Below are 25,148 nucleotides of genomic sequence, written 5' to 3'. Positions count from 1 at the left end.
ACTGCTGCCACTGGGCAACTGCTGCCGCTGGGCAACTGCTGCCGCTGGGCAACTGCCGCTGCCAGCCAAGTGCCACTGCGGGCTGACTGCTGCCACTGGGCAACTGCTGCCACTGGGCAACTGATGCCACTGGGCAACTACCGTTGCCAGCCAAGTGCCACTGCTGGCTGACTGCTGACACTGGGGAACTGCTGCCGCTGGGCAACTGATGCCACTGGGCAACTGCCGCTGCCAGCCAAGTGCCACTGCTGGCTGACTGCTGCCACTGGGCAACTGCTGCCGCTAGGCAACTGATGCCACTGGGCAACTGCTGCCGCTGGGCAACTGATGCCACTGGGCAACTGCCGCTGCCTGCCAAGTGCCACTGCTGGCACAACTGCTGACACTGGGCAACTGCTGCCGCTGGGCAACTGCCGCTGCCAGCCAAGTGCCACTGCTGCCCGAGTGCCACTGCTGCCCGAGTGCTGCCACTGGCCCAACTGCTGTCACTGGCTCACCTGGCACCATTGGCCCAACTGTTGCCACTGGCCCAACTGCCGCCGCTGGGCAAGTGCCACTGTTGGCCAAGTGCCACCACTGGCCCAATTGCTGCCACTGGCAACTGCCACCGCTGGCCAATTGCTGCCACCAGTCCAGTGCCACTGTTGGCCAACTGCTGCCAACGGCTCAGTGCCACTGCTGCCCAAATGCTGCCAATGGCTCAATGCCACTGCTGCCCAACTGCTGCCAGCCCAGTGCCACTGCTGGCCAACTGCTGCCAATGGCTCAGTGCCACTGCTGGCCCAACTGCTGCCAGCCCAGTGCCACTGCTGCCCAACTGCTGCCAGCCCAGTGCCACTGCTGCCAACGGCTCAGTGCCACTGCTGCCCAACTGCTGCCAATGGCTCAGTGCCACTGCTGCCCAACTGCCACCGCTGGCCAACGGCTGCCACCAGCCCAGTGCCACTGCTGCCCAACTGCTGCCAATAGCTCAGTGCAACTGCTGGACAACTGCCGCCAGCCCAGTGCCACCACCAGCCCAGTGCCACTGCTGGCCAACTGCTGCCAGTCCAGTGCCACCTTCCCTCTGTTTTTCTTTTTTAGGGTTTTTCTTTTCCCTCTCTTTTCCAAGCCAATAAAAGCAAAGCCCCTCCAGGGAAGCCTCCCTCGGCTCGGAGGCAGGACCGTGCCGGGGTCAGCTCTGCCCGGGATGGTACCAGGCTCTGCCGGCGCCGGCTGAGGCAGGACGGGGCCTGCCCCTCCCCCACGAGAAGGGACTCAGGCTCCTGAACTTCGGCCGCGGCTGTAAATAGTTTAATTAGCGCCGGGATTAAAAGAGTGATTAGCCTGGAATGGGCACAGGGCAGAGCTCCTGCCTGCGCCGTGCGCCACTGCCATGCCAGGGGCATCACCCGGAGCAGAGAGCTCCAGGCTCACCCATGCCAACCTCTCCCCCAGCCCTGCCCAACCAACCAGACCATGGCACTCAGTGCCCCCAGACAGCCTTGGCTTCAGCCATGGGCACAGCACCACCTCCCTGGGCAGCCCATGCCAGTGCCAATCACTCTCTCTGCCAACAGCTTCCTCCTCACACCCAGCCTCAGCCTGCCCTGACACAGCTTCAGCCTCTGTGCCCTGCTTCTGGCCCTGCCTGCCTGGCAGCAGAGCCCAACCCCAGCTGGACACAACCTCCCTGCAGGCAGCTGCAGGCAGCAATCAGCTCTGCCCTCAGCCTGCTCTGGGCCAGGCTGCACCCCCCCAGCTCCCTCAGCCTCTCCTCACAGGGCTGTGCCCCCTCCCCAGCCTTGCTGCCCTGCTCTGGGCACCTGCCAGCCCCTCAGCAGCTCTCTACAATGCAGGAGCCCAGAGCTGGGCACAGCACTCCAGGGCTGGCCTGAGCAGTGCCAGCACAGGGGCACAAGAACCTCCCTGCTCCTGCTGCCCACACTGCTCCTCAGCCAGCCCAGGCTGCCCCTGGCTCTGCTGCCCACCTGGGCACTGCTGCCTCCTCTGCAGCTGCCACCCAGCACCCCCAGGGCCCTCTCTGCCAGCCTGCTCTCAGCCACTCTGGCCCCAGCCTGCAGCTGCTTGGGGTTGCTGTGGCCAAAGTGCAGAACCTGCCCTTGGCCTTGTTCAGTCTCATCCCCTTGGCCTCTGCCCACCCATGCAGCCTGGCCAGGTCCCTCTGCAGGGCTCTGCTGCCCTCCACCAGCTCCACTCCTGCCCCTTACTTGGTGCCAGCTGCCAATAGTCCCTCCCCAGCCCTCCTGCAGCCTCCTTCACACCCTGCAAGGCCACTCCAAGGGCTCCTGGAAGCCTTCTCCTCTCCAGCCTGCACAGCCCCAACTCTCTCAGCCTGTGCTCAGAGCAGAGCTGCTGCAGCCCTCTCAGCATCTTGGTGGCCTCCTCTGGGCTGGCTCCAACACTTCCATGTCCTGCTTGTGTTGGGGGCTCCAGAACTGCACACAGGGCTGCAGGTGGGGTGTGAGAAGAGTAGAGCCAAGGGGCAGAATCCCCTCCCTTGCCCTGTGCCCACACTGCTCCTGCTGCAGCCCAGCACAGGGTTGTGTCTGGGCTGCACTCACACTGCAGGCTCCTGTTGAGCTTTTCCCCACCTCAGACCCCCAGGTCCTGTTCCTCAGAGCTGCTCCAGCTCATGTTGAGCTTTTCCCCACCCCACACCCCCAGGTCCTGCTGCTCAGAGCAGCTCCTCCTCAATGTCCTCCTTGTGTTGAGGGCTCCAGCACTGCACACAGGACTCCGATGCCCTTTTTATGGCAGAATAACCGAGGCCAAGCAGCTGAGGCCATGCAGGCAGCCAGGGGGGGCCTCGCTGCTCTCTAGAGCCCCTGACCGCAGGGGGGAGCGCGGTGGGGGCTGGGCCGTCCCCGCCAGCAGCAGCTGATGGGAGCGGAGTCCGAGGAGCCAAACTGCAGAGCCCCATCCCGGCTGAGGCTGCCTGAGGCTCTGAGCCGCCTGCTGCGCCCGCGGGGCTTGGGCCGGAGCCGCTTCGGAGCCTCTTTGCCGGGGCTCAGGGAGGCTCTCCCCGCGCAGCCTCCTCCCGGCCGCCATCGCCTCCGCGCCTACAGCTCCCAGCATGCCCCGCGCCGCCCCACCCCCGCCAAGATGGGCAGCGCTGATTGGCTGTGCGCGCCCGACCAATCGGCGAGCGCCTTGTTGGGGGCTAGCTCCGGGCCGGGCTGCGGAGGGCGAAGGAGGCAAAATGGTTCTGGAGAGCACCATGGTCTGGTGAGCGGCGCCGGCCGGGCCGGGCCGGGCACAGCCTCGCCCCGCAGCTGCCCTCCCGCCGCCCCGGGGCCGCCCCCAGCCCGCCCCCAGCCCCCGCGCTCCATCTGGGTTCGCTTCACCTGAGTCATCCCCGGCGGCGGGGCCGGGCCGGGCCTGGGCCGGGCCTGAGGGGCGCTGAGGGGAAGGGTTTGGGGGGGACTGGGGAGAGGCTTGAGGCGAGGGAAGGGTTTTGGGGGGGACTGGGGAGAGGCTTGAGGGGAGGGAAGGGTTTGGGGGGGACTGGGGAGAGGCTTGAGGGGAGGGTTTTGGGGGGGACTGGGGAGAGGCTTGAGGCGAGGGAAGGGTTTTGGTGGGGACTGGGGAGAGGCTTGAGGCGAGGGAAGGGTTTGGGGGGGACTGGGGAGAGGCTTGAGGCGAGGGAAGGGTTTTGGGGGGGACTGGGGAGAGGCTTGAGGCGAGGGAAGGGTTTGGGGGGGACTGGGGAGAGGCTTGAGGCGAGGGAAGGGTTTGAGGGGGACTGGGGAGAGGCTTGAGGCGAGGGAAGGGTTTGGGGGGGACTGGGGAGAGGCTTGAGGCGAGGGAAGGGTTTGAGAGGGGGACTGGGGAGAGGCTTGAGGGGAGGGAAGGGTTTGGGGGGGACTGGGGAGAGGCTTGAGGCGAGGGAAGGGTTTTGGGGGGGACTGGGGAGAGGCTTGAGGCGAGGGAGGGGTTTGAGGGGGACTGGGGAGAGGCTTGAGGCGAGGGAAGGGTTTGGGGGGGACTGGGGAGAGGCTTGAGGCGAGGGAAGGGTTTGAGAGGGGGACTGGGGAGAGGCTTGAGGGGAGGGAAGGGTTTGGGGGGGACTGGGGAGAGGCTTGAGGCGAGGGAAGGGTTTGGGGGGGACTGGGGAGAGGCTTGAGGCGAGGGAAGGGTTTGGGGGGGACTGGGGAGAGGCTTGAGGTGAGGGAAGGGTTTGGGGGGGACTGGGGAGAGACTTGAGGCGAGGGAAGGGTTTGGGGGGGACTGGGGAGAGGCTTGAGGCGAGGGAAGGGTTTGGGGGGGACTGGGGAGAGGCTTGAGGCGAGGGAAGGGTTTGAGGGGGACTGGGGAGAGGCTTGAGGCGAGGGAAGGGTTTGGGGGGGACTGGGGAGAGGCTTGAGGCGAGGGAAGGGTTTGAGGGGGACTGGGGAGAGGCTTGAGGCGAGGGAAGGGTTTGGGGGGGACTGGGGAGAGGCTTGAGGCGAGGGAAGGGTTTTGGGGGGACTGGGGAGAGGCTTGAGGCGAGGGAAGGGTTTGAGGGGGACTGGGGAGAGGCTTGAGGCAAGGGAAGGGTTTTGGGGGGGACTGGGGAGAGGCTTGAGGCGAGGGAAGGGTTTGAGGGGGACTGGGGAGAGGCTTGAGGCGAGGGAAGGGTTTGGGGGGGACTGGGGAGAGGCTTGAGGCGAGGGAAGGGTTTTGGGGGGGACTGGGGAGAGGCTTGAGGCGAGGGAAGGGTTTGGGGGGGACTGGGGAGAGGCTTGAGGCGAGAGAAGGGTTTGAGAGGGGGACTGGGGAGAGGCTTGAGGGGAGGGAAGGGTTTTGGGGGGGACTGGGGAGAGGCTTGAGGCGAGGGAAGGGTTTGGGGGGGGACTGGGGAGAGGCTTGAGGCGAGGGAAGGGTTTGAGGGGGACTGGGGAGAGGCTTGAGGCGAGGGAAGGGTTTGGGGGGGACTGGGGAGAGGCTTGAGGCGAGGGAAGGGTTTTGGGGGGGACTGGGGCGAGGCTTGAGGCGAGGGACGGGTTGGGGGGGGACTGGGGAGAGGCTTGAGGCGAGAGAAGGGTTTGAGAGGGGGACTGGGGAGAGGCTTGAGGGGAGGGAAGGGTTTTGGGGGGGACTGGGGAGAGGCTTGAGGCGAGGGGAGGGTTTTGGGGGGGACTGGGGAGAGGCTTGAGGCGAGAGAAGGGTTTTGGGGGGGGAGGTTAGAGAATTGGGGTGGAGGGAGATGTTTATGTGAGCTAGGGAGAGGCGAGGTGTGGGGAAGGTGTAGGCTGCATGTTGGGGGGAAGCTGTGCCCAGAGGGAGTGATTGGCACTGGGATGGGCTGCCCAGGGTGGGGTGCCCATGGCTGGGGGTGAAGTTGTGCCCAGAGGGAGTGATTGGCACTGGGATGGGCTGCCCGGGGTGGGTGCAGTGCCCATGGCCGGGGGTGAAGCTGTGCCCAGAGAGAGTGATTGGCACTGGGATGGGCTGCCCGGGGGGGTGGTGGAGTGCCCATGTCTGGGGGTGAAGCTGTGCCCAGAGGGAGTGATTAGCACTGGGATGGGCTGCCCAGGTTGGGGTGCCCATGGCTGGGGGTGAAGCTGTGCCCAGAGAGAGTGATTGGCACTGGGATGGGCTGCCCGGGGGGGTGGTGGAGTGCCCATGGCTGGGGGTGAAGTTGTGCCCAGAGGGAGTGATTGGCACTGGGGTGGGCTGCCCGGGGGGGGTGCAGTGCCCATGGCTGGGGGTGTTGAAGCAAACATCCAGGCTGGCTGAGGCTGTGGCCAGCCTGAGCTGGGGTAGGGTGTCCCTGCCCGTGGCAGGGGGATTGGAACTGGTTGATCCTTGTGGTCCCTTCCAGCCCTGCCTGACTCGATGAGAAGCCTGCATGGGGCACTGAGTGCCATGGTCTGGTTGCTTGGGTAGGGCTGGGGGAGAGGTTGGACTGGCTGAGCCTGGAGCTCTCTGCCAGCCTTGATTCTATGAGCTGGGGGGGGCACATTTAGAGGCTTGGGCTAGGGGGAGGCATTTGAAGAGAGGAAGGCAGAGCACAGGGGTAGGGAGGATGGGTTTGAACTGGGGGGGGGTGGTGGTGGTAAAGGTTTTGGGTGCTGGAGGTTGAGTGAAGCGAGGTGAGGGTTGGCATGGAGAGTGGGGTGGGGGGGGATGGGGACAGGCTGGGGTGGGGAGGGGTCTGTTAGTGAGGAAAGCTCCTGGCTGTTGGAGTGGTGGAGGCCGAGGAGGTGAGGGCAGGGTGCAGGAGCTCTTGTGGGCACTGACAATTGCTCCTCCATTGCAGGGAGATGTTGAGCTGCTGGCAGGTGCCCAGAGCAGGGCAGCAAGGCTGGGGAGGGGCCTGGGGCACAGCCCTGTGAGGAGAGGCTGAGGGAGCTTGGGGGGTGCAGCCTGGCCCAGAGCAGGCTGAGGGCAGAGCTGATTGCTGCCTGCAGCTGCCTGCAGGGAGGTTGTAGCCAGCTGGGGTTGGTCACTTCTGCCAGGCAAGCAACAACAGAAGCAGGGCACAGAGGCTGAAGCTGTGCCAGGGCAGGTTCAGGCTGGATGTGAGGAGGAAGCTGTGCCCAGAGAGTGATTGGCACTGGCATGGGCTGCCCAGGGAGGTGCTGGTGTCGCTGTGCCTTGGTGTGGTTGATTGGCCAGGGCTGGGTGCTAGGTTGGCCTGGCTGAGCTTGGAGCTCTCTTCCAACCTGGCTGATTCTGTGATTCTAACAGGCTGAGAGAGGACCTCAGGGACAGGGAAGGGGCAAACTGCTGCTGTGATCTGGTGCCAGGCGATGCTGTGGCAGCTGACCGGGGGCATGCGGCAGCAGAGGAGAGCCTGGGTGCTGGGTGGGTGCTGGGTGGGCTGTGCCCACTGCCTGAGGAGGGTCAGCAACTTTCAGGGCCCTTACCCAGCGTGGCTGGGCTGTGGAGGGTGGGGGAAGCTGCTGCCACCTCCCTTCTGGTCCCCCTGCATTGGTGTGGGGGGTGAGAGGCTTTGCCCCTGAGCGCAGCTTTGAGGTGAGCTTTGATGAGTCAATATCACAGCAGCTCCAGCCCTGACCCCTTGATGAGGTTGGTATTTAAGAAGGAAACAAGATGGAATCTGTCCTGTCCCACAGGATCTGTTGTGTCCTTGGCTCTCTGTGTGGTCCTGCAGCTGTTTGGCTAAAGACCTTGCCACAGCCTCACTCTCTGACCCCCTGTCCAAGCCTGTGCTGCTCTCTGTGGGCAGCTCTTTGCTTAGTCACACCCAAGGGCATCCCAACGTGTCCCTGCTGCTGGTGTGGCCCTGCAGAGCAGGAGGAATTCACTGTTCCTCCCTGTACTATCAGCTGCAGTTTGAGTGGCCTTGGCTAGGCCACTTCATGCCTTTGTGCCTGTGGTGAAGTTTGGCTGCTGCTGCCTCCTCCTCCTCCTCCTCCTCCTCCATCCCCTCCCTGATCTCCACCTTGTAATGGTGTGGGCTGGAGGAGAGGTGGCCCAGAACGAGCTTGAGCCACTCCTGAGGAGCAAAGCTGTGGCTACAGGTGGGGGGAAAACAGGCCTGGGTGAGTTGCTTTGTTGTTTGTTTTCCCCCCAGGGGAAGCATTTCCCTTAGGGATTCTGGGAATGCTTCTCAGGGAAGCTGAGTTGGAGTCCAGGATCAGCTTCCCAGCTCTTACACAAGCAGTGCTCCTCCCCGGGCTGGGAGAAGGGATCTTGTAGCCAGCTCTGTGCTAAATTTAATGCCAGTGCTGTGGCTGCTGCCAGCCGACGCTGTGGGGCACTGTTGCTCGAGGTCCTGACGCCCACCGCGGGCGCTGGGCACTGCCAGGCTGGGTGGGCATCAACCCCCCCCTGGGAAGGCTGCTTTTGTGGTCCCGATGAACAGCAAACAGCCCCACGGTGAGGCACAAAGCTCTGTGCTCATCCTCCCTGACCACTCTTGCAGGACACAGATTGTTCCTCGTGGCCAAGCTCAGCTTCCCCTGGGGCAATTCCAGGACATTTCCTCTCCTCCTGTTCCTAGGGGGAAGAGCCCAACCCCCACCTCCGTTCAGGGGCTCCTAGAGAGCAGTGAGGCCTCCCTTGGCTTTCTGCATGGCCTTGGTAATAGCATTGGGGTCCTGTGTGCAGTTCTGGAGCTCTCAACACAAGAAGGACATTGGGCTGGAGCAGCTCTGAGGAGCAAGACCTGGGGGTCTGGGGTGGGGAAAAGCTCAAGAGGAGCTGGAGCAGCTCTGAGGAGCAGGACCTGGGGGTCTGGGGTGGGGAAAAGCTCAACATGAGCTGGAGCAGCTCTGAGGAGCAAGACCTGGGGGTCTGGGGTGGGGAAAAGCTCAACATGAGCTGGAACAGCTCTGAGGAACAGGACCTGGGGGTCTGGGGTGGGGAAAAGCTCAACATGAGCTGGAGCAGCTCTGAGGAACAGGACCTGGGGGTCTGGGGTGGGGAAAAGCTCAACATGAGCTGGAACAGCTCTGAGGAGCAGGACCTGGGGGTCTGGGGTGGGGGAAAGCTCAACATGAGCTGGAGCAGCTCTGAGGAGCAGGACCTGGGAGTCTGGGGTGGGGAAAAGCTCAACAGGAGCCTGCAGGGTGAGTGCAGCCCAGACACAACCCTGTGCTGGGCTGCAGCAAGAGCAGTGTGGGCACAGGGCAAGGGAGGGGATTCTGCCCCTTAGCTCTACTCTTCTCACACCCCACCTGCAGTCCTGGAGCCCCCAGCACAAGCAGGACATGGAAGTGTTGGAGCCAGTGCAGAGGAAGCCACCAAGATGCTGAGAGGGCTGCAGCAGCTCTGCTCTGAGCACAGGCTGAGAGAGTTGGGGCTGTGCAGGCTGGAGAGGAGAAGGCTTCCAGGAGCCCTTGGAGTGGCCTTGCAGGAGCTGAAGGGGGCTGCAGGAGGGCTGGGGAGGGACTGTTGAGAAGGGCTGGGAATGAGAGGAGGAGGAGAAGGAATGGGTTTGAAGTGGCAGAGGATGGAGTGAGGGTGGTGAGAGACTGGCAGAGGTTGCCCAGGGAGGTTGTGGAGCACAGAAGCACCCAATGTGATCGGAGATCACATTGGGTGCTTCTGTGCTCCACAACCTCCCTGAAGGTCTTCAAGACCTAAACCATTCCATGACTCTATGGTTTTTGGGGGGCAAAACTCAACCCTCACAGGCTTCTCTCTGCTTTCCAGCGTTGACAACAGTGAGTACATGAGGAATGGAGACTTCCTGCCCACTCGCCTGCAGGCCCAGCAGGATGCTGTCAACATTGTTTGCCACTCCAAAACCCGCAGCAACCCTGAGAACAACGTGGGGCTCATCACCCTGGCCAAGTAGGAAGGCAGAGTTGGCCTCGGGGTGACACCAAAGAGGGGTTGTGGAGGGCTGTGAGTGAGCCTGGGGACATAGGTGGCTGAATGTGAGGCAGAAGTGTGCCCAGGTGGGCAGCAGAGCCAAGGGCAGCCTGGGCTGGCTGAGGAGCAGTGTGGGCAGCAGGAGCAGGGAGGTTCTTGTGCCCCTGTGCTGGCACTGCTCAGGCCAGCCCTGGAGTGCTGTGCCCAGCTCTGGGCTCCTGCATTGCAGAGAGCTGCTGAGGGGCTGGCAGGTGCCCAGAGCAGGGCAGCAAGGCTGGGGAGGGGCCTGGGGCACAGCCCTGTGAGGAGAGGCTGAGGGAGCTGGGGCGGGGTGCAGCCTGGCCCAGAGGAGGCTGAGGGCAGAGCTGATTGCTGCCTGCAGCTGCCTGCAGGGAGGTTGTGGCCAGCTGGGGTTGGGCTCTGGTGCCAGGCAGGCAGGGTCAGAAGCAGGGCACAGAGGCTGAAGCTGTGTCAGGGCAGGCTGAGGCTGGGTGTGAGGAGGAAGCTGTTGGCAGAGAGAGTGATTGGCACTGGCATGGGCTGCCCAGGGAGGTGGTGCAGTGCCCATGGCTGGGGGTGCTGAAGCCAAGGCTGTCTGGGGGCACTGAGTGCCATGGTCTGGTTGGTTGGGCAGGGCTGGGGGAGAGGTTGGCATGGGTGAGCCTGGAGCTCTCTGCCAGCCTGCCTGGGTCTGTGAAGGGGATTGATGCAGGAAACCAAAGCAGCTCTGCCAGGAGGGTTGGTGTGACACAGTCTGGTTCCTCTGTGGTCTTTGCCTTGTTGGGCTCACTCCTGCAGCCACCAGGATGTGGCACTGAAGCTTTTCCCTCTCTCCTCCATCCTTTTGTGGCCTTCAGTCCCAGAGTGGGGCATAGAAGGGCTGAGCTGTGCCTGCAGCTCAGGGGTGGCCCCTGAGTATCCTCCCTCTGCTTTCCTGCGGGCTGCAGGATTTCAGTGCCTCTGGAAGCTGCAGAATGGATGAGATCTGGCCTGAGGGCTCCAGGTTGGTGGGGCAGGGGACAGAGACTTTGTTCAGAAGCAGAACTTTAGGGGTTGCAGGAAACCAGCCCAAAGTCTTCTTCCCTGTGCCCCCCAGAGCCAAGCGCTGGAAGCCTCTGGGGGAGGAATTTCTTAGCCCTGCAGCACAGAAAGGATTTCACAAAGAGCTGCTCCCAGCAGAGGTCACCCAGGAGGTGCTTTTGTGTTGCAGTAACTGTGAGGTGCTGACCACACTGACTCCAGACACGGGCAGGATCTTGTCCAAGCTACACACGGTGCAGCCCAAGGGGAAGATCACCTTCTGCACAGGCATCAGAGTGGCTCATGTGAGTGCTGCTGCCAGCTCCTTCCTTTTGCCTGTCTCTCTGGCTCCCTGTCCTGGCCATGGCTCAGGTACAGGAAGTCTTCTTCATACAAGGTTTAGGTTGGAAGTGACTTGGAAACTCCTCCAGCTCCAGCCCCCTGCCATGCCCAGGGACACCTCCCCCAGCCCAGGCTGCTCAAGGCCTCATCCTGCCCGGCCTGGAACACCTCCAGGCTGAGGGCAGCCACAGCCTCCCTGGGCAGCCTGTGCCAGGCTCTCCCCACCCTTACTCTCAACAATTTCTTCCTCCTCTCCACTCTCTTTCTCCCCTCTCTCAGCTCAAAGCCATTGTCCCTCCTCCTGCCACTGGCAGCCTTGTCCCAAGTCCCTCTCCAGCTCTCCTGCAGCCCCTGCAGGCACTGCCAGGCTGCTCTAAGCTCTCCCTAGAGCCTTCTCTCCAGCCTGAGCAGCCCCAACTCTGCCAGCCTGTGCTCTCCCAGCCTCTGCTCATCTTGGTGGTCTCCTCTGGACCCTTTCCAGCAGCTGCAGGTCCTCCTTGTGCTGGAGGCCCCAGCAGTGGCTGCAGTGCTGCAGGTGAGGTCTCAGCCTCCTTCACCAGTGAAGGGGAAGCTCCTGAGGCCTGCCCAGTTATGGACTTGGTACTGGAGAGTCCCCAAATCTCCCCTGGGATTTAGCTTAAATGTTCCTGTGTGCTGGGAGGGGGATGGGGGTTACTGTGGGCCCCCCCTGAGCACTGCTCCTCACCTGCACCCTGCTTCCTGCCTTGCAGCTGGCTCTGAAGCATCGCCAGGGCAAGAACCACAAGATGAGGATCATTGCCTTCGTGGGCAGCCCTGTGGAAGACAATGAGAAGGATGTGAGTGTTGGGCAGGCAAAGGGGAGGGTGCTGGGGGTCAGCTCCACCTCCAGCTTTCATTTGGGTTTGTTGCTTCTTCTCTCCCCTGTTCAGTGTCTTCAGTGATGCTCTGGAGCAGGGCATTGAGGCCAGCAGCAGTGAGTGTGCAGCTGGCACCAAGCTGGCAGCAGGAGTGGAGCTGGGGGAGGGCAGCAGAGCCCTGCAGAGGGACCTGGCCAGGCTGCATGGGTGGGCAGAGGCCAAGGGGATGAGACTGAAGAAGGCCAAGGGCAGGTTCTGCACTTTGGCCACAGCAACCCCAAGCAGCTGCAGGCTGGGGCCAGAGTGGCTGAGAGCAGGCAGGCAGAGAGGGCCCTGGGGGTGCTGGGGGAGAGGAGCTGCAGAGGAAGCAGCAGTGCCCAGGTGGGCAGCAGAGCCAGGGGCAGCCTGGGCTGGCTGAGGAGCAGTGTGGGCAGCAGGAGCAGGGAGGTTCTTGTGCCCCTGTGCTGGCACTGCTCAGGCCAGCCCTGGAGTGCTGTGCCCAGCTCTGGGCTCCTGCATTGTAGAGAGCTGCTGAGGGGCTGGCAGGTGCCCAGAGCAGGGCAGCAAGGCTGGGGAGGGGCCTGGGGCACAGCCCTGTGAGGAGAGGCTGAGGGAGCTGGGGGGGTGCAGCCTGGCCCAGAGCAGGCTGAGGGCAGAGCTGATTGCTGCCTGCAGCTGCCTGCAGGGAGGTTGTGGCCAGCTGGGGTTGGGCTCTGCTGCCAGGCAGGCAGGGCCAGAAGCAGGGCACAGAGGCTGAAGCTGTGGCAGGGCAGGTTCAGGCTGGATGTTAGGAGGAAGCTGTTGGCAGAGAGAGTGATTGGCACTGGCATGGGCTGCCCAGGGAGGTGGTGCAGTGCCCATGGCTGGGGGTGCTGAAGCCAAGGCTGTCTGGGGGCACTGAGTGCCATGGTCTGGTTGGTTGGGCAGGGCTGGGGGAGAGGTTGGCATGGCTGAGCCTGGAGCTCTCTGCCAGCCTGCCTGGCTCTGGGCTTCTAAGCAATTCAGACCCCAGTGAGGAGGCTGCTGGCCAGAGCTGCTGGAGGGGAGCAGTCCTCAGCTGGGAGGAGAGAGGGAAAGCAGCATCCCTGGGTGGGAATTCAGATCCCCCAGAGGGAGCTTGGGCCATGTCCTGCACCTCCTGGCTCGTGCCTGTGGCCTCCAATCACTCTGGGGGTGGAATCTGTGTCCTGAGCAGAGAAGATGCTCCTGGCCCTGGGGAGATGCTGCTCTGTTGGCAGTGACAGGGCTGAAGTGGGTCCAGATGCTGTGGGTCTCTGAAGGCACAGGGCAGGGAGGTGAGGAGATGTTGCCTGTCCCAGGCTCCTGCCGTCCCCTGGCTTTGGCAGGAGCAGCTCTTTGCTTCTGTCCCCCCTCCAGAGGTGAAGCACCTCCAGTTCTCTTCTGCTGGGCAGGGCTTGGAGCTGGGGAGCTGCTTTTGGGAGTGAACCCTGAGCACTGCTGTGTGTGGCCTGTGGTGAGAGGAGCCATGGGCAGGAGCCCACAGCCAGGCTAACTCCTTGGGGTCTCCTCCTGCAGCTGGTGAAGCTGGCGAAGCGACTCAAGAAAGAGAAGGTCAACGTCGACATCATCAACTTTGGAGAGGAGGTGAGGCCTCCTCCGAGGCTCCCAGAGGGAATTCTGTGTCCTTCCCAGCCCACAGCACTTCCCCAGGCACGTGAGGATCCAAACAGCTCTCTGAGCCTCAGCACTGCCCCAGTTCACACCAGGAAGGCTGAGAGGAAGGTTGCCCTCTGGCAAGCCAGCGCTGCCCTCTCACTGCTGCCATGGGCACTGGGGCAGAGCCTAGTCGGAGGTCTGTGGCTACTGGTGGCCCCCCAGGGGCAGCCCTGGGTCCAGTCTGTTCAGCAGTGAGCTGGGTGAAGGGGCAGAGAGGAGCCTCGGGCAGTGTGGTGGTACCAAATTGGGCTCTGCTGCCATCCAGTAGGACCTGGGGAGCTGGGCAGGGAGGGGCTCAAGCAGGGCAGGTGCAGGGTCCTGCAGCTGGGGAAGGACAACCTCAGGGAGCAATGCAGGTTGGAGCTGCTCTGAGGATAAGGACCTGGGAGTGCTGGTGGACAACAGAGTGCCCATGAGAGCCTGGCAGCTGCCTGCGTGGCCAGGGAGGCAGATGGCATCCTGGGGGGCATCCAAGGGAAGTTCTCCACCTTTCCAGGTCTGGGCTCTCCAGTTCCAGAGGGACAGAGAACTGCAGGGGAGGGCAGAGCAAAGGGCTGGGAGGATGCTGAGGGGCCTGGAGAGGCTGAGGGACTTGGGGCTGCTGAGCCTGGGGAAGAGCAGCCTGAGGGGGAGCTGATCAATGCTGCAAGGAGGATGGGAGCAGTGCCCAGTGCCAGGACAGGGGGCAGGGGGCACAAACTGCACCCTCAGAAGTTCCATCTGAACAGGAGGAGGAACTTCTGTAACTGAAGGGTGGTGGAGGCCTGGAACAGGCTGCCCAGAGAGGTGCTGCAGTCTCCATCTCTGGAGCCATTCCAGACCCACCTGGATGTGTCCCTGGGTGCCCTTCTCCAGGTGACCCTGCCCGGGCAGGGGACTGGACCTGGGTCACCTCCAGAGGTCCCTTCCAACCCCTGCCACCCTGTGCAGTGCTTCCTGTCCTGCTGGAAGCAGCAGAGCTCCTCCTGGCTGCCCTGCGGTGGCAGAGCAGGGGGGGCAGAGCTGCAGCTCCGGTGCCAGCCTCTGTCTTTGTGCCCAGGAAGCCAACACGGACAAGCTGACAGCCTTCATCAACACCCTCAACGGCAAGGATGGCACCGGCTCCCACCTGGTGACGGTGCCACCGGGGCCCAGCCTGGCCGATGCCCTCATCAGCTCCCCCATCCTGGCCGGGGAGGGCGGTGCCATGCTGGGCCTCGGCGCCAGCGACTTCGAGTTCGGTGTGGACCCCAGCGCGGACCCGGAGCTGGCTCTGGTGAGCAGTGGGGAGGTGGAGGGCAGCTGCAGGCCCCCAGCCTCCGGCCGGGCCCGGCTGTGCCCCTGCTCAGCCCTGCCCTGTCCCTGTGCCCCCAGGCCCTGCGCGTCTCCATGGAGGAGCAGAGGCAGCGGCAGGAGGAGGAGGCCAGGAGGGCTGCGGCTGCCTCCGCGGCCGAGGCTGGCATCGCAGCCACTGCCGGGGATGGTAAGGAGCTGGGCAGGGCCGGGCAGGGGCGTGATGGGGGCAGGGCCAGGCAGAGGGGAGGGAGGGAGAAAAGCAGGGCACTGCCGAGGGAGTGGGGCTGGCTGTCCTGGCAGTGCCCACTGCTGCCAGGCTGCCCGATGCTGTGGGAAGCAGCACTGTGGTGTCCTGCAGAGGAGAGTTCTGCTCTGCAGTGCCAGAGGGAGGCTTTTAGCTGCGTGCTGGCAGCTCCCAGGGCTTCCACTGCTGCTCCCAAACGGAGTCTGCCACGGGGAGCAGCTCTGCTCCAGTCCCCTTCTCCAGCAGCTGAGTGCTGAGGGCACAGCAATGGCAGGGGTTGCCCTCGTGGGTCTCCCTGGCTGGTTTCTGGGTGCAGATCACCCTCGTGGGTGGCCCTGGCTGGTTTCTGGGTGCAGATCACCCTCGTGGGTCTCCCTGGCTGGTTTCTGGGTGCAGATCACCCTCGTGGGTGGCCCTGGCTGGTTTCTGGGTGCAGATCACCCTCGTGGGTGGCCCTGGCTGGTTTCTGGGTGCAGATCACCCTCGTGGGTGGCCCTGGCTGGTTTCTGGGTGCAGATCACCCTCGTGGGTCACTCTGGTTTCTGGGCCGGGGTGGCCCTGGCTGGCTGCTGAGCCTGGCTGCTGCCTGCAGACTCTGACGATGCCCTGCTGAAGATGACGATCACGCAGCAGGAGTTCGGCCGGGCGGGGCTGCCTGACCTCAGCAGCATGACGGAGGAGGAGCAGATCGCCTATGCCATGCAGATGTCGCTGCAGGGAGCAGGTGAGTGCCTGCTGCTGCCCCTCAGCACCATTCCCAAAGGGAAACCCGAGGGAGCAGCTCCTCTGCCTCTGCAACTGGAAGTGATGTGCCCTAAAGTGAGGCTCTGGCACCGAGACAGAGTCCACATCTCCCCAGACAGGTGTGGGGTAGAGTCATAGAATCAGCCAGGTTGGAAGAGAGCTCCAAGCTCAGCCAGTCCAACCTAGCACCCAGCCCTGCCCAGTCAACCAGACCATGGCACCAAGTGCCTCATCCAGGCTTTGCTTCAACACCTGCAGGGATGGTGCCTCCACCACCTCCCTGGGCAGCCCATTCCAGTGCCAATCACTCTCTGCCAACAACTTCCTCCTCACATCCAGCCTAGACCTACCCTGGCACAACTTGAGGCTGTGTCCCCTTGTTCTGTTGCTGGTTGCCTGGGAGAAGAGGCCACCCCCCACCTGGCTATGATGTCCCTGCAGGTAGTTGTAGACAGCAATGAGGTCCCCCCTGAGCCTCCTCTGCTGCAGGCTGCACACCCCCAGCTCCCTCAGCCTCTCCTCATAGGGTTTGTGTTCCAGGCCCCTCCCCAGCTTTGTTGTCCTTCTCTGGACACCTTCCAGCACCTCAACATCTCTCTTGAGTTGAGGAGCCCAGAACTGGACACAGCACTCAAGGTGTGGCCTGAGCAGTGCTGAGTACAGGGCAAGAATAACCTCCCTTGTCCTGCTGGCCACACTGCTCCTGATGCAGCCCAGGCTGCCATTGGCTCTCTTGGCCACCTGGGCACACTGCTGCCTCATCTTCAGCCTACTCTCTACCAGTACCCCCAGGTCCCTTTCCTCCTGGCTGCTCTCAGCCACTCAGTCCCCAGCCTGTAGCTGCTTGGGGTTGTTGTGGCCAAAGTGCAGTAGGTGTGAGGGTCGCTGCTGTGAGCTGTGGGTGTGTAAATCCTCTGTCCTCAGCTGTCCCTCTCCTCCCCTAGAGTTTGCCCAGGCAGAGGCAGCAGAAGTAGACAGCAGCACAGCCATGGATACCTCTGAACCTGCTAAGGTGAGGTGTTGACCTTCTAGGAGGAGATCCACCCCTGGAGGAGGAAGTCAGGGTCCCAACTCCTCTCCCTCTCCCCACAGGAGGAGGATGACTACGACGTGATGCAGGACCCTGAGTTCCTGCAGAGTGTGCTGGAGAACCTCCCCGGGGTGGACCCCAACAACGAGGCCATCCGCAACGCCATGGGCTCGCTGGCCTCCCAGGCCTCCAAGGAGGGCAAAGACAAAAAGGAGGAGGAGAAGAAATGAGCTGGCCCTGGGTCAGGGCTCTGAGGGGTGCTGCCTGGGTGAGTTGGTGGTGGCCTTGGCTGGGGACGTTCTGCTCTGCTGGGGCAATAAAGGATTTTCATGGCAGGGTGAGCTCTGGCCTTGATGCTCGCTGGGGAGGAGCCTTTCAGGGCTGCCCAGGCTCTTTTCTGGGGGGGACTGGGGCTTGGTTTTCACCTGTAGTAGTGGGGGGGAGGGATGCACAACTGCCTCCTGGGCTGCCTGGAAATGGGCCCCTGGGATGCTTGCTCTGTGCTGGGGGTCCTGGGCCCTGGGACGCTCTGTGCTGGGGGACCTGGGCCCTGGGATGCTCTGTGCTGGGGGACCTGGGCCCTGGGCTCCTCTGTGCTGGGGGACCTGGGCCCTGGGCTCCTCTGTGCTGGGGGACCTGGGCCCTGGGACGCTCTGTGCTGGGGGACCTGGGCCCTGGGACGCTCTGTGCTGGGGAACCTGGCCCCTGGGGTCCCCTGTGCGGAGGGACCCAGCCCCTGCGGTACCCTGTACCGGGGGAAGGAGCCCCCTGGGCTTCTCTCTACCGGAGGAACTGGGGCCTGGGCTCCTCCGTGCCCTGGTTCCGCTGCGTGGGAGGACGGAGGGTAGAGCGGAGCGGCGCCGGAGCCGCAGTTACCGGTACCGGCGAGGGGAGCGCAGAGCCGCAGCCGCAGTTACCGGTACCGGAGAGGGCAGGGCAGAGCGGAGCCGCGGCCGCAGTTACTGGTACCGGAGAGGGCAGGGCAGAGCGGAGCCGCGGCCGCAGTTGCCGGTACCGGGGAGGGCAGAGCGGAGCCGCAGTTGCCGGTACCGGGGAGGGCGGAGCGGAGCCGCGGCCGCAGTTACCGGTACCGGGGAGGGGAGCGCAGAGCCGCAGCCGCAGTTGCCGGTACCGGGGAGGGCGGAGCGGAGCCGCGGCCGCAGTTACCGGTACCGGGGAGGGCGGAGCGGAGCCGCGGCTGCAGTTGCCGGTACCGGGGAGGGCAGAGCGGAGCCGCAGTTGCCGGTACCGGGGAGGGGAGCGCAGAGCCGCAGCCGCAGTTACCGGTACCGGGGAGGGCGGAGCGGAGCCGCGGCTGCAGTTGCCGGTACCGGGGAGGGCAGAGCGGAGCCGCAGTTACCGGTACCGAGGAGGGCAGAGCGGAGCCGCGGCCGCAGTTGCCGGTACCGGGGAGGGCGGAGCGGAGCCGCAGTTGCTGGTACCGGGGAGGGCGGAGCCGCAGTTGCCGGTACCGGGGAGGGCGGAGCGGAGCCGCGGCCGCAGTTGCCGGTACCGGGAGGGGCTCTGAGCGCGCACACGTGCCGGGGGCGGGGCCTGGCCGCAGAGGCTCCGCCTTCTCCCGGCATGCCCTGCGCTTGCGGGATGTTTACAAGCGAGGCCGGAAGGGGAGGGCCCTGAGTGGTTGATAGGCAGCGGAGTTAGCCAATCAGTGAGCGGACGGCCGAGATGATGTCAGTTCATGGGGTTCGTGAGCTGGCCAATGAGGTGAGGGATTGATGCTGAGTGGCGGCCAGGGTGACCAAAGGCGTGGCGGAGTGGCTGGATAGGCAGCCAATGAGGAAGCAGAGGGACAGGGGCGGGGCTGAGTGGCAGGGATGTTCGCCAATGGGAGGGGGGGCGGGGCTGAGCCCGGTGCATCACGTGCCAGGAGGAGGCAGGCGGGACAGGCGTGCGACCCCCTCCCTGAGTGACGGCGCCGCCAGCCAATGGGAGAAGGGAGCTGAACTGCCTCTGCGAGCTGTTGCTCAGGCGTCCTGGCGCTGAGTGACAGAGCTCTCGGCCAATAGGAAAGCAGGTCTGGGAGATGTCCTGAGAGACAGTCCCGACGGCCAATAGCTGTAAGAGTCTGTGCTTGAAGGGCAGCGTCGCCCGACCAATGGAAAGCCGCAGGAGGCGGGCCCGCTTGATGAACAAAGCCTCCACCCAATAAACAAGCGAGGCTGCCCCGCAGGCCAACCCGCTCCAACCACCAATAGGAAGCAAGGGGCACGGATGTGGGCGGGGACCAAGCTTTGACGGACACCTCCGCCGCCCAATGATCACACCCCGCGAGGGGGCGGGCCCCGGCCAGCGGAGTTGTCTCCCTCTCGGCCAACGGAGAGTGCGAGGCGCCGCCACCCCCCGAGAGCGACGCGGGCGCCGACCAATCAGGACGCTCCGCGCGTTGAGTGGCGGGCGGCTCGGCCAACGGCGAGGCGCGGGGCGGGAGCGGGGGGGGCGGGAGCGCCGCGGCCGGCGGCGGAGGGCGGGGGGCGCGAGCAAGCAGGAAGTGGCGGAGGAGAAGCGGCCGCCGAGGGGCCCGGGCGGGAGCCGCTGACCCCCCCCCGCCGCCGCCGCCGCAGGTAGCGCCGGGACCACGGGCACCGCGCGGCCCCGCGGGGAGCTGGGAGGGGAGGGGGGTTCCGAGTGTCCCCCCCAGCGCCGTCCCGGGGGCCCCTGAAGCGTGTGGGGGGTCGAGGTGCGAGGTCCTGCCCCGCTGCACCGTCAGGCCTCTGCCCGCGCCGCGCCGCGGGTGGGGGGCGGCAGCCGTGGGCGGCCCCGGCCCGCTGCGCGCCTCGGGGTGGGGTCCCGGGCAGTGCCCTCCCGGGGTGGGGTCACGGACAGACCCTTCCCGCGCCGGGGTGGGTCACGGACAGCCTCTCCCGGGGAGGTCTCCTTTCCGCCCACCCTCCCCACGCGTGGGGCCGGGGGGGGCTGTGGCGGTAACGGTCGCGCTGCCCTCTCCCGCTCTGGAGCTGGGGGGGGGGGGGGGGAAGCGTCGCTGTTACTGCCTTTGGGCACCGGGGCCGGCGGAGCCGCCGTGGTCCCCGGCTGGGGGTGCTGAGCGCATCCCTTCGCTAGGGCCTGAGTGGGCTGGGGGGTGGGGGGGGCAGTGGTCGTGGCGTCCCCCTCGGTCCGAGGAGCTCGATCCTGTCCCCCTCGGTCCGAGGAGCTCGATCCTGTCCCCCTCGGTCCGAGGAGCTCGATCCTGTCCCACTCGGTCCGAGGAGCTCGATCCTGTCCCCCGCGGTCCGAGGAGCTCGATCCTGTCCCCCGCGGTCCGAGGAGCTCGACCCTGCCCCTCTCCAGCAGCGGAGGTGCTGCCGGTGCCCACCTGCAGCGCTCGGGGCCCTCCCTGGCGTCGCTGGGCACAGAGGCGAGGGGAAAGAGCTGCTCATGAGCTCCCCCCCCGCTGGGCTTTGGGGTTGTCGTGGGTCCCTTTCGGAGCTCCTGGCACTGGGGGGGCTGAGGGGGTGGGGAGCAGCTTCCCTACCCCCGGCGCAGGGCTCAGAGAGGGGCTTGGCTGTGCCTCGGTTTGGGCCCCCAGGGCCTGGGGGGGGAGTTTCTTGCTCCTTCGCTTCTTGAGGAGTGGTCGTGAGAGAGGAAGGAGCTGGAGCGGCTCTGAGCTCTCCAGATCCCCTCTGGTCCCTCCGGGTCCTGCTGCCCTGGGATGGTATCTGAGAGCCCTGGGGGGGGGTCTCTTGGCACACCCCACCCGGGCTGGGCAGAAGCTTTGTGGCTGCCAAATGGTTCAGGGCTTGGGGAGGAGAGGATCTGGGACCTGACTCTGCCACCTCTGGGTCTGCTGAGGGAAGAGGACTTGGGAGGCGTGGAGAGGATCCTGCCGTGGCCTGGGGGATGCAGCTGGTGTGGGGTTGGGACCTCCCAGCAGCTGTCTGCCTCTCGGGGGCTGCTTGGGAGGGGTGGGAAGGCTCTCCAGGAGGGCCTGGCCTGGCTCCAGGGGCAGGTGAAGGCTCCCAGAGGGATGGGTGCTGGCCTGAACCAGGTTCTGTGTCCACAGGGAGCAAGCTGGGGGTAGCAAAGGCCAACAGCAGGTTCCTGCTGTCGCCTCTCGAAGTGCCTGGTGAGGTCTGGGGGGGGGGGGAGGGGGCTCTGGCTGGCTTTGGGACTGCAGGCTCTGATTTGAGTGTGGGGTCTGAGGTCCTGGAGAGGAGAAGGAGGAGTCCAGGGGGCCAGGAGTGGACTTTGTGCAGGGATGTGGAGCCTCCAGCAGGGATGTGGAGCCTCCAGCAGAGATCTTTCTTGTGGGTCTCAGCCACTTCCTCAGGAGCCTTCTGCTTGCTGCTGCCGGAGGGAGGTGCCTTGGGGTCCTCTTCTCTCCAACCCAACTTCTTTGCTCTCTTTCTCCTCCCATTTCTCGGCCTCTGCTGGCTCTTAAGGTCCCTTAACTCCTCCCTGCCGCTGCCCTGCAGCCCTCGGTGCGTGTGCGAGTGTGGGGGGAGGGCTGTGGTTATCTGCCCACAGTCGGTTCGATTCAAAGAGCCTTCCCCAGAAGGTGAGCAGAGCACTTTGGCAACCTCCCTGGCTGGGGCGTTGAGAATGGAGCCTTGTTTGTGGAAGCAGCTGCCTCGGAGGGAGTATTTTTAGTGTGTCTGAGGAGGAGAGGAGGACAACAGAATAATCTGCCTCACCCCACATGTGGCTCTGCTGGCAGCTGGCAGAGCTGGGAGGGCTGCTGGAGGGGCTCTTTCCCGGAGGATTCCTGCTTAGGAGGAGCTCTGCCAGCACCTCTGCTCCTCATCTTAATCCCCCACGGCCAGCTCCGGGCCAGGGCTGCTCTGATTCCCTCTTGGCTCCACTCTAAGGCAGTGCAGCAGCATCACAAAGCTCTGCTTGTTGGAGAGGTGATGCTGGTGTGGAGGGAGCTCAGGAGCTGCCGTGGTGACCCTGGAGCTCCACCAGCTCCTCGCAGCAGCTCGCAAGGAGTTGCTTTTGGCTTCCTGGGTTTGGGTTGGTTTGACTGCAGTTTGGCTCTCCTGGGGTCTGATCCTTCCTCCTGCCAGGATAGTTTCTGGGGGGGTTCATTTATTTGTGCTGTCAGGAGCCTGCATTTGGGTGCCATAAAAATCAGAGTGGTGATGATGTGGTGAGAGTAAGAGGAGTAGATTCCTGCTGCAGTAGTAGCAGTGGAACCATAGAGCCAGAGCCTGTCAGGGCTGGAAGGGACCACAAGGAGCAGGCAGTGCCAGCCCCTGCCATGCCCAGGGACACCCTACCCTAGAGCAGGCTGCACACAGCCTCAGCCAGCCTGGCCTCAAACACCTCCAGCCATGGGGCCTCAACCCCCTCCCTGGGCAGCCCCTGCCAGGCTCTCACCACTCTCCTGCTCAGCAACTTCCTCCTCACCTCCAGCCTCACTCTCCTCACCTCCAGCTTTGCTCCATCCCCCCCACTCCTGCCACTCCCTCACAGCCTCAAAAGTCCCTCCCCAGCATTTCTGGAGCCCCCTTCAGATCCTGGCAGGCCACAAGAAGGTCACCTGGGAGCCTCTTCTGCTCCAGCCTGCACAGCCCCAACTCTTTCAGGCTGTGCTCACAGCAGAGCTGCTGCAGCCTCTGAGCATCCTCCTGGCCCTGCTCTGGACACTCTCCAGCATCTCCACATCCCTCTTGTGATGGGAGCCCCAGCAACAGCAGCACCATCCCAGTAGCAGCAAGTGGGGCTGTTGTAGCCTGTGCTGGGAGCTCTGCAGCTCTGCATTCCCCTTCCTCCTGGCATCCTACATGGCATATTTTCCCTCCATGGCACCAGAAGAGCCTGGGTGGGGTTCACTTGGCATCAACCAACCACTCCCCCCTCAGTGTGATGAAACAACTCAGAGCCCAGGCTGGAGGCAACTGCTGGCAACTGGTGGCTGCTCCTCCTGACGTGGAAGTGACCCTGGGTGAGGGCAGCATCGACCCTGGGTGAGGGCAGCATCGACCCTGGGTGAGGGCAGCATCGACCCTGGGTGAGGGCAGCATCGACCCTGGGTGAGGGCAGCATCGACCCTGGGTGAGGGCAAAGTCATTCTGGACTCAGACTGGAGGTTAGGAAGAAGTTCTGCACCATGAGGGTGCTGAGAGCCTGGCACAGGTTGCCCAGGGAGGAAGCCTCATCCCTGGAGGTGTTTAAGGCCAGGCTGGATGTGGCTCTGGTGTGAGCTGCCCCTGCCCATGGCAGGGCTTGGGGCTGGATGGTCCTTGGGGTCTCTTCCAGCCCTGCCAGTTCTGTGGTTCTGATTCTGAGCCTCTTGCTGCAGGTCCTGGTGGCTCCCCCCTGAGATGCCTCCCATGAGAGTGGGGAGAGGCTGGCAGAGGTTGCCCAGGGAGGTGGTTGAGGCCCCATGGCTGGAGGTGTTTGAGGCCAGGCTGGCTGAGGCTGTGGGCAGCTTGCTCTAGGGTAGGGTGTCCCTGGGCATGGCAGGGGGAGGTTGGCACTGCCTGCTCCTTGTGCTCCCTTCCAACCCTGCCTGCTCCTATGGTTCTACCCCATCCTGGCACCCCAGGATGGATCCTGACCCTGCTGGGCAGGCAAACCCTTCCCCTGCTGCTCAGGCTGCATCCTGCTGCTGCCTCCGAAGCTCCTCTGCCAGCCTTTAACAAGTTGCTTTCTTTCCCTCCCTCCCTCCCTCCCTCCCTTCCCCAGGCTGGCCAAACTCCGAGGCTCTGTGGATGCCATCCCCTGCCTGTTTGTTTTGCCAGCTCCAGGAGTTAGCAGATGGTGAAGGTTTTAATTCCCTCCAACGTGTGGGAATCTAATCCCCAGCAGCCTCCGGCCGGGATGCGGCAGCTCCGCGGCAGCTGCGCCGGGATGGGCGCTCGGAGCTGCTCCCTCTGCCTCCGCAGCTGCTGCGTGGGGCTGCAGGAGGACTTCGTTCCCTGCTCCCTTCCCTCAGGAGGAAGCTTTTGGGTTGGTTGCTGTTATCTTTCAGCATTGGATTCGGTGAATCCCCTGAGCTTGGCTCTCCAGATCCCGGCAGGGGGAATCTGTTGGCTGCGGCGCGGTGAGAGACATCTCCTCCCCCTCTCCTCTCCTCTCCTCCCCCTCTCCTCTCCTCTCCTCCCCCTCTCCTCTCCTCTCCTCTCCTCTCCTCTCCTCCCCGCAGCTCAGTTTTAGCTTTGCCTCTTCTTCTCCAGTTTCTCTGTCACCAAAATCCCACCCAGGGCAGCGCTGGGGGCTCGGGGGAGCTGCCTCCTGCTGCTGCTGCTGCCGAGGCTCACAGCAGCCCTTTGCTGCCCCACGAATGCTCTTCTCCTCTCTTCTCTTTCCCCTCAACCCGAAGGAGGTCTGGGATGGTTTCCTTGCTGCATGCAGAGAGCAGGGGAGCATCCCCCGGGAAGCTGAGGGGTCCCCAGGAGGCTGAAAGATCCCCCAGGAAGCTGAGGGGTCCCCAGGAGGCTGAAGGGTCCCCAGGAAGCTGAGGGGTCCCCAGGAGGCTGAAAGATCCCCCAGGAGGCTGAGGGGTCCCCAGGAGGCTGAAGGGTCCCCAGGAAGCTGAGGGGTCCCCAGGAGGCTGAAAGATCCCCCAGGAGGCTGAGGGGTCCTCAGGAGGCTGAAAGATCCCCCAGGAAGCTGAGGGGTCCCCAGGAGGCTGAAGGGTCCCCAGGAAGCTGAGGGGTCCCCAGGAGGCTGAAGGGTCCCCAGGAAGCTGAGGGGTCCCCAGGAGGCTGAAAGATCCCCCAGGAGGCTGAGGGGTCCCCAGGAGGCTGAAGGGTCCCCAGGAGGCTGAGGGGTCCCCCAGGAGGCTGAGGGGTCCCCAGGAGGCTGAAGGGTCCCCAGGAGGCTGAGGGGTCCCCCAGGAGGCTGAGGGGTCCCCAGGAGGCTGAAAGATCCCCCAGGAAGCTGAAGGGACTTCAGGAAGCTGAATGAAGCATCCCCCAGGAGGCTGAGTGGTCCCCTGAAGACTGAGGGGTCCCCCAGGAGGCTGAGTGGTCCCCTGAAGACTGAGGGGTCCCCCAGGAGGCTGAGTGGTCCCCCAAAGGCTGAGGGGTGCTGGGCAGAATGCAGGCCTGGGAGGGAGAACAGGGAGAAGCTCCTGCAGCAGCAGCAGGGGTCAGGAGCTGGGGAGCAGCTCCCTGGAGAAGGAGCTTGGAGTGATGCTGCTGCCACTGAGGTCTGCGTGGGGCAGCCCCAAGGGTCTGCTGGGGGCATGCAGCAGGGCAAGGGTTAGGTTCTGCTGCCCCTCTGCTGTGCCCTGCCGAGGCCACCCCTGCAGTGCCAGGGCCAGCTCTGGGCTCCCCTCAGCTGCAGAGGGCCTGGGAGCTGCTGGGGAGGGTCCAGCAGAGGCTGTGAGGATGCTGAAGGCTCTGGAATGTGTCTGAGGGAGGAAGGCTGAGCCCTGGGGCTGAGAGCCTGCAGGAGAGCAGCCCCAGAGGGGGACCTGAGCAGTGCCCTCAGTGGCTGCAGGGTGGAGGTCGTGGGGCTGGGCTCTTGCCAGCGGTGCCCAGGGCCAGGCCGAGGGGCACAAAGTGCAGCCCAGGAGGCTGCAGCTGAGCAGGAGCAGAAAGTTGTTGGGGTGAGGGTGCAGAGGGCTGGAGCAGGCTGCCCAGAGGGGCTGTGGAGGCTCTCTGGAGACTTCCTAGACCCCTCTGGCTGTGTTCCTGGCTGCCCCTGCCCTGGCTGCCCCTGCCCTGGCTGCCCCTGCCCTGGCTGCCCCTGCCCTGGCTGCCCCTGCCCTGGCAGCTGGGTTGGGCTGGATGAGCCC

The 25,148-nt window shown here is 64.4% G+C and overlaps 1 protein-coding gene across 2 annotated transcripts; it reads left to right on the top strand.

Moving 5' to 3' along the window:
• Positions 1–3,121: 3,121 nt before the first annotated feature.
• PSMD4 (proteasome 26S subunit ubiquitin receptor, non-ATPase 4) lies at positions 3,122–16,776 on the top strand. 2 transcript variants are annotated; one of them, XM_064175949.1, is made up of 10 exons: positions 3,122–3,228; positions 9,109–9,249; positions 10,481–10,595; positions 11,364–11,450; positions 13,008–13,142; positions 14,188–14,403; positions 14,502–14,610; positions 15,260–15,391; positions 16,356–16,423; positions 16,504–16,776. In XM_064175949.1, the coding sequence occupies exons 1-10, from the start codon at positions 3,203–3,205 to the stop codon at positions 16,669–16,671; spliced, it is 1,197 nt and encodes a 398-aa protein (XP_064032019.1). In that variant the 5' UTR covers positions 3,122–3,202; the 3' UTR covers positions 16,672–16,776. The 2 variants fall into 2 exon arrangements, with proteins under 2 accessions (XP_064032019.1, XP_064032020.1); XM_064175950.1 differs by having other exon boundaries at positions 3,123–3,228; positions 13,008–13,076.
• Positions 16,777–25,148: the final 8,372 nt, after the last annotated feature.

Source organism: Pogoniulus pusillus, chromosome 43 (assembly GCF_015220805.1).
Source record: "Pogoniulus pusillus isolate bPogPus1 chromosome 43, bPogPus1.pri, whole genome shotgun sequence".
NCBI classification, from domain to species: Eukaryota; Metazoa; Chordata; class Aves; order Piciformes; family Lybiidae; genus Pogoniulus; species Pogoniulus pusillus.
Note: the sequence above shows the minus strand (reverse complement) of the source record. Positions and strands in the feature narration are given on the sequence as shown.

Bases quoted from the DNA above. Each gene is read 5' to 3' on its own strand.
- PSMD4 (XM_064175949.1), top strand. From the start codon at position 3,203: ATGGTTCTGGAGAGCACCATGGTCTG. The intron at 9,250-10,480 runs GTAGGAAGGCAG...TTTGTGTTGCAG, and splicing joins GGGCTCATCACCCTGGCCAA to TAACTGTGAGGTGCTGACCA. The intron at 15,392-16,355 runs GTGAGTGCCTGC...CTCCTCCCCTAG, and splicing joins GATGTCGCTGCAGGGAGCAG to AGTTTGCCCAGGCAGAGGCA.